Below are 9,270 nucleotides of genomic sequence, written 5' to 3' on the forward strand. Positions count from 1 at the left end.
TGCTCCTGGTACCTGGAGCTGCCAAGCACCCCGGCGATGGGGCGCCCCGGGGGCTGTGCGCCAGGCTGGGAGTATCCTTGGGGGGCGGGGCGAGGGGGCTTCCGGGGCGGCAGCCACCTGGCCCGGCTCCGGCCCCGCCCGCGTCAGCTCTGCGCGGTGATTCACTCCCTCCTTCGCCCCGGGGCCCCCTTCCCGGCCAGACGGCGGGCAAGACAGCTGGGTGTACAGCGTCCTCGAAACCACGAGCAAGCGAGCAGATCTTCCGAGGCACCAGGGACTCCAGCCCATGCCATGGCGGATTCTGAGCGCCCCTCGGCCCCTGGCTGCTGGGCCGCCTGCACCAACTTCTCGCGCACTCGAAAGGGAATCCTCCTGTTTGCTGAGATTGTGAGCGTTCTGGGGCAGGCGCGTGGGCAAAAGCGGGATGGGGTGGCTGGACCATGCGGAACTGGATGGTCCGGGTGAGGCAGGCACTTGGCCGGGGCGCTCGGCAGTGGGGTGCAGGTGGGTGGGTTCACAGTGGAGGCTCGAAACCCGGGGCGCAGGGTGAGTCGGTGGGGTTTGACGAAGGTTGTTGAGATCTGGTGGTCCCCGGGGTGAAGCGAGGAGCCTATAACGCATACGGAGGGCTACGTGGGGACAGCCTGCGTGAACTCATCAGTGGACGCATCGAAGGGGTCCCAGGGTGTTGGGAAGTGGGGGCCTCCTGTGGCAGGGCGTGGCGCGGCCTGGGCACAGGAGGGCGGGCTGGCAGCGCGCCCAGGGGCAGGGCCTGTCGGGGTGGGGCCCCCCCGCGCTAGTCCCGCGGTGTAGGGCGCCCCGCCCTTCGCCAGTTCTTCCTCGCCCTTCTGAGGCCGGGCGGGATGTCCTTAGCTTTTCGGGTTTTCCACCCTTCTCAAAGTGGGCGCCGCCTTTGAGTCACTTGTATAAGGGGTGCGGCGCCTTTAACGGAGTCCTGCCTCTCTGGTGTCACTCTCACCGCTTCCCAAAGGGGTTGCTGGGGGAACCGCGTGTTCCGCCCCGGTCAAGGCCACAAAGCTGGCGTCAGCGGGGCTCTCAAAACACCTGGCAGCGCCACTCCCCTCAGGCTGCCCATATCCTACAAGGGAAAAGCAGAGGAAACTGAGGCACCCGACTCTACTCCTTACTTGTTGGGTGACCCTGGCCAAGCCATTAAACCTCTCTGTGCCTCAGTTTTCTCATCTATAAATTAGAAAGAGTAATAATAGTACCCAGAGCATTAGATTGTCGTGATGATTGAATTTGGAACACATTGAGCACATAAAAAGTGTTTAGCTATTATTGCATGTCATTTCCCCAGCCCTTGTAGGCATCCGAGTATGGGACCCCCAATTTAAACCAATCTCTTCAGCCCTGGTTGCTGATAGAGGTCCTCTTTCCCATGTCACCCTTCCAGATATTATGCCTGGTGATCCTGATCTGCTTCAGTGCCTCTACACCAGGCTACTCCTCCCTGTCGGTGGTTGAGATGATCCTTGCTGCTATTTTCTTTGTTGTCTACATGTGTGACCTGCACACCAAGATACCATTCATCAACTGGCCCTGGAGTGTGAGAAGGGGTCCACAATGGCAAGGCTGGGGAGGGATCTGGGCAGTTAGGATTGTCGGGGAACTGTGGTTGCTGACTTCCCTCTTCTCCCTACACCTCACAGGATTTCTTCCGAACCCTCATAGCGGCAGTCCTCTACCTGATCACCTCCATTGTTGTCCTTGTTGAGAGAGGAAACCACTCCAAAATCGTCGCAGGGGTAAAGGCCATGGGAGCAGCTCTGAAGCACAGAGGGAAGGGTTTGAGGAGCCAGGGACCATTTCTGCCTTTGCTTCTGGCAGAAATCGTGTGACCCACAGCAAGTCACACTTGTCCTCAGGGCATGGAGGAAAGTCTGGCCCAGGACTTGGTTTTGCCTCCCAAGGTCTTCATTTGCTGTGAAGGGCAGCCCCTTGTCAGACACAAGGACCTTGGTGAGAGGTACAAACAGGCGGCCCGTTTGTCAACGCACTAGACTACCATCTGCAAGAACTTTGTCCCAAATGTAGCAGGAATTGCGGCCGGGCGCAGTGGCTCATGCCTGTATTTCCAGCACTTTGGGAGGCTGAGGCTGAGGCAGGCAGATCACTTGAGGTCAGGAGTTCAAGACCAGCCTGGCCAACATGGCGAAACCCCATCTCTACTAAAAATACAAAAATTAGCCAGGTGTGGTGGCGGGGGCCTGTAGTCCTAGCTACTCAGGAGGCTGAGGCAGGAGAATCACTTGAACCCAGAAGACAAAGGTTGCAGTGAGCCAAGATCATGCCACTGCACTCCAGCCTCAGTGACAGATGGGTGACAGATGCTGTGTCTCAAAAAAAAAAAAAAAATATGAATTGAATTGTGCCCCCTACGGGTAGGGCCACAGTGTGGCCTCTCTGTGTTGAGAAGTATAGGAGGAGGGAGAGTGGGGTAGGATGCACTCTCTTGGCCTTTCCCTGGGGTTCTTTGGCTTACCAACCCGGGGCTTGAGTCCCGTCCTGCATGGGGCAGGTGCTGGAGGTGATGGATACAAGAAGATAAGAGACTGAGTAACCTGACCACCTAATCTAAACCCCCTCACTCCTATCCTGTCCCCCAGGTACTGGGCCTAATCGCTACGTGCCTCTTTGGCTATGATGCCTATGTCACCTTCCCCTTTCGGCAGCCAAGACATATAGCAGCCCCCACTGGTAAGTGTGTGTGTGTGTGTGTGTGTGTGTGTGTGTGTTGGTTGGGGGTAAGGGGGTTGCTGAGAGGGCAGAGGAGAAAAGGAAAGGGATCTCTTAAAGGCACGAATGCCAACTCTGGTCTCGTATTGGTACTTATGGCTTTTGTACCAATAGGTACCATAAGCTTCAGTATTCTTGTGTGTAAAATGTTCGTGGACTTTGGATCTTGTTTTAAGAAATGGGCATATAGATTCAGCCAATGCTTTCTCTCTTTCCTCACCTGCAGACCCCGCAGATGGCCCGGTGTAGGCGAACTCCCCTCATTTCTCTCTGCAATCTGCAAATAACTGCTCCATTGAAATAACTCCTCCCCACCCCAACAACAACATTCCCAGCCGACCAACTCCCACCCTCTCATTGAGGTAAAAGTGCCTTTATTGGGAGACTTTTGTCTTCCAGTCTGCCAATCAACCCTCCTGGGTGTGGCCACCATATACGTGTGCCTAGGTCCTCCTGCACGATCCAATAGGAGACACCAGTTCTGACTGAACCATGTCCCCACCTAAGTCACAAAATGAGGGAAGTGGGGAGTTACATTTCAGAGTCCAGGCCCTAGGTTGGGACCCACTCCAAATAATCTCCTTGGTGTGGGTGGTGGTTCTGTAGAGGGAAAAATAAATAATAAACATTGTTAAAATATACGATAATGAATAAAGTAATCCTTTCATCAAATGTGGGTGAATTTCAAGCATCAGGAAGGGGAAACGGAGTGGAAATAGCTGGGGCAAGGAGGCAAAGAAGCCAGGCCTGTTTTACAACAAATATTAAATTACTTCAATAATACAAACGAGAGGCCCGGTGCGGTGGCTCATGCCTGTAATCCCAGTCGTTTGGGAGGCTGCAGGAGGATTGCTTGAGCCCAGGAGTTCTAGACCAGCCTGGGCAACATGGCGAAACCCCATCTCTACCAAAAAATTAAAAAATTAGCTGGGAACACTGACACGAGCCTGGAGTCCCAGCTACTTGGGAGGCTGAGGTGGGAGGATAGCTTGAGCCCAAAACTTTTGAGGCTGCAGTGAGCCCTGATCACACCACTGCACTCCAGCCTGGGCAATAGAGCAGACCATGTCTCTAAAACAGAAACAAAAATAGAAACAAACAGATAAAGGAGGGAGGAAGAGGATTTATGACTTAGGTTGTGGGGGCGGGGCATGGGAGTGAGGGGCATGGGCCTCATCATCTACTCTGACTGGAGAATGGAGCCCCCTCCAGGACGGTTTGCCTTCAAGCCACGATGCAGTTCTTGTCTCGGGCCTGACGAGGCGTCCCTGGGCGAGAGTCCCTGGGGAGCGATAAAGATGGGGAGTTGAAGGTCTCCGTTGCAGTGTCCTGAGCAGGCATGGGCCTGCACAAATGCGGGGGCAGAGGGATGCGCTCTCCTAGGAAGAAGCCATCATCCTCTGAGGATTCGGAACTGGAACTGGAGGGCGAGCTGGAGCAAGATTCCGAGTCTGACCCTGATCCCGCGTCACATTGATAGTGGCGACATCTGCTTGGGTGGCGGTGGTGATGGTGATGGTGATTATGACGGTGTCGGTGACGGCAGGGGGCCCTGGGTGGGGGACTGCGTGGCCTGCGGCGCTGGGCCGGGGGTGCACTCAGGGTCCGGCGCGGACCTCCTTCAGACACCAGAGGGTCGCGGAAGCTGACGCGTGGGGTGCTCTGGCGACTGAAGGCACTATCATCCCGGCGCAGGTTAGGCTGGCCGGGGGACTCTGGAGGCGGCTCGGGGGCACTGCGGAGCCCCAGTTCTGGCATGGAGTGGCGGTGGGGAGCCCCTCTCAGAAAGCGGGAGGGCTCCTCGGGGCCTGTAGCTGTTAAGGGGGAGACAGAGTGACTCCTTGTATCTGCCCTCCCACTGGCCCCCTCCTAAGAGGAGGCCTGCGGAAGGTCATTCTTTCATCCACTAAGACAGGGAAAGTGGGGGCAGGGGTCGGAGAATGGCAGGGAGGTGGGAAGTCTGGGAAGTGTGAGGCCTGGAGCAGGCTCTGGGTGTTGAGAGGGTTGGAAGGAAGAACACGGAGCAAGATGGGACTGGTGTGTGGGGCGTGGCCAGGGCACCGGGGGTGGCTTCGGATGGAAGTGGTGTGGCATAGGCTGGAGTAGATTTGGTTTGCGATAAAAGGGGTGGGGCCTGACTGCAGAGGATGAAAGGTGACCCGCTGGAGAAGAGGAAGAGGAACTTGGGGTCAAGCAGAGAAAAGTTGAGGTAGGGGACCAGCCCTGTATTGACAGGGTGGAACCAGGGTTCAGGAGGTGGGTGTAGTTTGGGATGGAAACCAGGCCTGGACTGGTGTGGGGAAGGAGGATGAGCTGAGAAATGGGCGCGGCCCAGGGATGTAGCAGGTGAAGGGCCTGGGCGAGTCAAGAAGGAAGGGCCAGGGCTGAGGCAGGGGCAGGGACGTAGGGGTGACTGGGCTGTGGCTGGGTGTGGCTAGAGGGTTAGCTCACCTGGCGCTAACTCTGTGCTGGTGCCTTTGGTGGTGGTCTCTGATGCCCCCTCGGCAGCAGAGAAAGAGGCTGTGGAGGCTGCAACTGGGGCTGTGACAGTGCCGGCACTCCAGCTGCGGCGGCCCGGCCCTGGAGCTGTGGGCTCGGACCCAAGGCTGCAGGCTCGAGAGCAGAAGATTAGGCCTCGGCGTGGCAGGAATGGGCGGCCCAGCAGGGCCCGCCCACAGCGACTACAGCAGAAGCAGCGGTCTGAGGCATGCCAGTGCTGGCCCTCGTAAGCCATCTGGCCTTGGTCCAGGCCTGTGGGGAACGACGAGGGGGAAAAACTGAGGCAGAACCCCCAGGCATAACCCCACCCCAAGTGAACGCGTCCCTTCTCAAGAAGAGGTGGGGAATCCGAGGCAGGGCACCCCTGGCTGCCTTCCTCCCTCCTCCAGAATGGGGCCCTTTTGGAGAAAGCAGGAAACAGGTTTTAGTTCTGTCCTGGAGACTGGCTGGTGAACCTCTCTCTCACTCCTCCCTTTCTTTCCCAGGGTGCTCTCTCCCAGAGCGGGGTGGGCATTGGACTCTAAGATTCGGGCCAGGCTTAGACATTAAGGGGTGGCTCCAGGTGGAAGGAGAATGGAAGGCTGGGCCTGAAGAGGAGGCCTGGCTGGTGGGGGCAGGGCTTAACAGGTGGGGAGTGGCCCTGTTGAGAAAGGAGTGGTTCTCAGAGGGTAGGATGTAGCTAGAAGCTAGGCCTGACTTAGGCTGATACAGGAGAGTGGAGGAAAATGGGGCACAGCTTGGGGTGGTGGAGGCTAGGAGTAGGGCGAGCCCTGGGGCTGGAATTAGAGCACCCTCTGGAGGTGGGTGTAGACATGTGGTGGTGGTCTAACATTGCGTAGGTGGGGTTTAGAAAGCATGGCATAGTGGGGAGATTGGGAGTGGCCCTTGCAACCAAGCGTACAGGTGTGTAGTGTTGGGGCTGAACAAAGTACAGGGCACAATGGAGGATGGGGCCTGGAGGACAGGAGGAGTCCTGGTGGGGTAGGACTGTGGCCCAGCTGTCCATCCATCCTTCTGTCCAGTCCCACAGCATTCACCCACCGATGTGCTCCCCACAGCCATCACAGTACTCCGCATGGCGGGCCTCGTAGCAGGCGCAGCAGTGGGGACGGCTCTGACGCATGACATAGCGCTGCCCTCCTAGTGAAGCTTCACACTCAAAGCAGCAGAAGTGATCCATGTGCCAGTGGCGGCCCTCAGCCTCCGTGCACTCAGGGGAGAAGATGATCTGGAGGGTGCAGGCCATCTGTGGCTGTCAGATGAGCCTGCTCCTGGCCCTGCCCACCCTCCACTCCCACCCCTGGACAGGGAGGCCCAAACCTCGTCACAGGCTTGGCAGCGTGGACGCAGGCATTCGGCATGGTGACGCCCGCAGTAGACCTTGCCAGCATGGTAGAAGTAGATGAGGTCAACCAGCAGTTCCTGGCACGTGGTGCACACGAAGCACTGTGGGTGCCAGCAGGCACCCAGGCCTGCACGGCTGGCAAACACTGCGATGTCCCCACCTCCAATCTGCTTCCCGCACTGCCATGAGACAAGCACCAAGATGGTTACCATCAGTGTCACCAAGATGGTCAGATGGATGAGGTCAGCCAAAGTATATTACACTTGGGCCTTTCCCACGGTGAACCTTTGTGATCAGCCCCACCCACGGGGTAACTTTGACACAGGCCCTGCCTATACCAGGGATGGGGTTGGGCGGTACCTTAGAGACTGACCCTGCTCATGAAGGAAGCCGTAGAGACAGGCTCTACCCATGGTGGGTGGCCTTACAGGCAAGCCTCCCTCATCAGGGGTGGGGAAGACAGACAGGCCAGGCCTAGTGGGGGAAACCACAGAGATAGTCTCCACCCACGGGGACCTCAGCAATAGATCTCACCTAACAGTAGGATCTAAGGACAGGCCCTGCCCACCACTGGGCCCTGCAGACAGGCCCTGCCACTGTGGGTCAGCTCTTGAGGACAAGTTCTGACCACAGGAGGACCAAAGAGATAGCCCATGCCCCATGTCCACTGCACAGAGGGGGAGAAAAACACACTAAGGCCTCCTTACGGGCAAACCCCACATGACAGTGGGATTGATGGGACAAGTCCCTGTCCACCAGGGGTTGCCTTAGAGACAGTCCCTGCCCAACAGTGAGATGTGAGGAACAGACCCCGCCCACAAGAGGGGACCCTAGAGATACCTCACTGGGGCTTAAGTGGCACACGTCATCTTCCCAGTGCTTGGAAGATGTGTCCTGCTCCCCAGGGCTTGGAGCAGAGGCACTGCTCACTCGCTGAGGCCCTCCACGGCTCACCTCCTCACAGATGGCCCCAGTGATGGTCACCGGGAAGATGCGCACAATGCCACGCCCCAGATTCTCCCGCTTCCGCTGCTGGCTAAAGGCTCGGAGCTCTTTCTTTTCCTCCTCTTCCAGTGCTGTGCAGTACTGTGCCTGGGAGGAGAAGGCATCTCCCAGGCTCCTCCCTTGATGCCTGTCCCTGCCCCTCTTCCAGACTTCATCCATGCCCCGAAAGTTTACTTCTAGGTCTTTCTATAGATGGTGCCTCCTGCCTGAAGTAACCACCTCTTCTTCCAAGGCCCAGCTGTGGTTTTGCCAAGGAATGTCTCCTGATGACCCCTGCCTGTCTGGACCACTCACCTCAGATCAGCTCACCTTTCCTCCTCTGACCCTGCCCTGCATTGGCCCAGACTGTGCCCTGTGCCTGGCACGCTCTTCCTGTCTTTTCTCTCCTCACCTCACTGTCGTGTGGGGGCAGCTGGTGCAGCAGCTGCTTGATCCTGTATTTCTCCCCAGGACTGTTGACGTAGGGGACCTTGTCCTCTGGGAGGCAGCTGAAAAATTGATATACCTGGGAGGACATAGGAGTGGGAGAAAACAACTGAAATGAGAGGTGAGTTGGGATGCAGTGAGATGGCAGGTCCCCATTTCTCTGAGAAAACGAAAGGCAGTAGGAGGGACCTTCTGACTCCCGCATCTCTCCTTCCTAAAGGCAGATCATTTCCCTCAGCTCCCAGCTCCCAAACACGCTGAGGGTTCCTGCATGTCTTGACCTCACTTCCTCCTCCAGCTGCTGATCCACTTTTTTTTTTTTTTTTTTTTTTTGAGACGGAGTCTCGCTCTGTTGCCCAAGCTGGAGTGGCGCGATCTAGGCTCACTGCAACCTCCGCCTCCTGGGTTCAAGCGATTCTCCTGCCTCAGCCTCCTGAGTAGCTGGGATTACAGGTGCACCACCATGCCCAGCTAATTTTTTATTTTTAGTAGAGACAGGGTTTCACCATGTTGGTCAAGCTGGTCTCGAACTCCTGACCTCAAGTGGCCCGCCTGCCTCGGCCTCCCAAAGTGCTGGGATTACAGGCGTGAGCCACCGCACCCGGTCTACTGATCCACTTTTCTTTTTTCCTTTACAGGAAAATTCCTCAAAAAGTTATGAGCACTTGTGTTCACTCCACTTCCTGTCCTTCCAATCTCTCTTGAGCCTACTTGAGGCAGGCTTCTGCTCCCATCCCTCTTCCGAAGCTGTCAAGGTCATCGATGACTTTCCCATTGTTAAAATCATTGTTCAGGTCTCAGTCATCATCAGACTTGATGATGGTAGCACTGCACCAAGCTGACCACTCTCTCTTCCTGGAAACACTTTCTTCCCTTGGCTTCCAGGACACCACACGTCCAGGTTTTCCTTCCATCTTATTGGCTGCTCCTTCTTTGCCCCTGTTTTGGCTCCTCCTCAACTAGCTGATCCCTAAATGCAGGAGGATCCTAGGACTCAGCTCTTGGTCCTCTTGCCTCTGTCTACGTTCAATTTCTTGGGAATTACATTCAACCTTATGGCTGTAAATATCATCTACTTGGCTGGCTAATGTGTGTCAACTCCAGCCTGTGACACATAATGACAAACACGTACGTCCAGCTCTGTAACTTATCCCTTGAGTTCCAGGCAATGTGGCTATTTAGACGTCTAACAGGCGTCTCAAACTCCAGATGGCCAGAACCAAACTTATGCTCTT

The 9,270-nt window shown here is 56.5% G+C and overlaps 2 protein-coding genes across 8 annotated transcripts in view; one reads left to right on the forward strand and one right to left on the reverse strand.

Annotated features, from left to right (window-relative positions):
• On the forward strand, positions 1-3,401 carry PLP2 (proteolipid protein 2). The gene is made up of 5 exons (XM_055268142.2): positions 1-387; positions 1,418-1,570; positions 1,674-1,769; positions 2,631-2,721; positions 2,987-3,401. Exons 1-5 carry the CDS (start codon positions 37-39, stop codon positions 3,007-3,009), a joined length of 714 nt encoding a protein of 237 aa, XP_055124117.2. The 5' UTR covers positions 1-36; the 3' UTR covers positions 3,010-3,401.
• Positions 3,118-9,270, reverse strand: part of PRICKLE3 (prickle planar cell polarity protein 3) — an 11,932-nt gene continuing 5,779 nt past the window's right edge. For 2 of the 7 annotated variants that reach the window (XM_063634417.1, XM_063634420.1), the window contains 6 exons: positions 8,001-8,114; positions 7,559-7,696; positions 6,580-6,783; positions 6,301-6,505; positions 5,212-5,511; positions 3,118-4,574 (listed from right to left, as the gene is read on the reverse strand). In XM_063634417.1, the coding sequence (XP_063490487.1) occupies positions 3,985-4,574; positions 5,212-5,511; positions 6,301-6,505; positions 6,580-6,783; positions 7,559-7,696; positions 8,001-8,114 (1,551 nt within the window). In that variant the 3' untranslated portion in view covers positions 3,118-3,984. Of the gene's footprint in view, positions 4,575-5,211; positions 5,512-6,300; positions 6,506-6,579; positions 6,784-7,444; positions 7,697-8,000; positions 8,115-9,270 lie in introns of all 7 variants that reach the window. The other 5 variants (XM_055268140.2, XM_063634416.1, XM_055268141.2 and 2 more) reach the window with 5 other exon arrangements.

The sequence above is a fragment of the Symphalangus syndactylus genome, chromosome X (assembly GCF_028878055.3).
Source record: "Symphalangus syndactylus isolate Jambi chromosome X, NHGRI_mSymSyn1-v2.1_pri, whole genome shotgun sequence".
In the NCBI taxonomy this organism is placed as follows: domain Eukaryota; kingdom Metazoa; phylum Chordata; class Mammalia; order Primates; family Hylobatidae; genus Symphalangus; species Symphalangus syndactylus.

What these genes read in the sequence shown, in the direction of transcription:
- PLP2 (XM_055268142.2), top strand. Translation starts at nt 37, where the DNA reads ATGGGGCGCCCCGGGGGCTGTGCGCCAGGCTGGGAGTATCCTTGGGGG. An exon ending in TCCTCCTGTTTGCTGAGATT is followed by an intron (nt 388 to 1,417) that starts GTGAGCGTTCTG and finishes TCACCCTTCCAG; the next exon opens with ATATTATGCCTGGTGATCCT. An exon ending in ACATATAGCAGCCCCCACTG is followed by an intron (nt 2,722 to 2,986) that starts GTAAGTGTGTGT and finishes CCTCACCTGCAG; the next exon opens with ACCCCGCAGATGGCCCGGTG.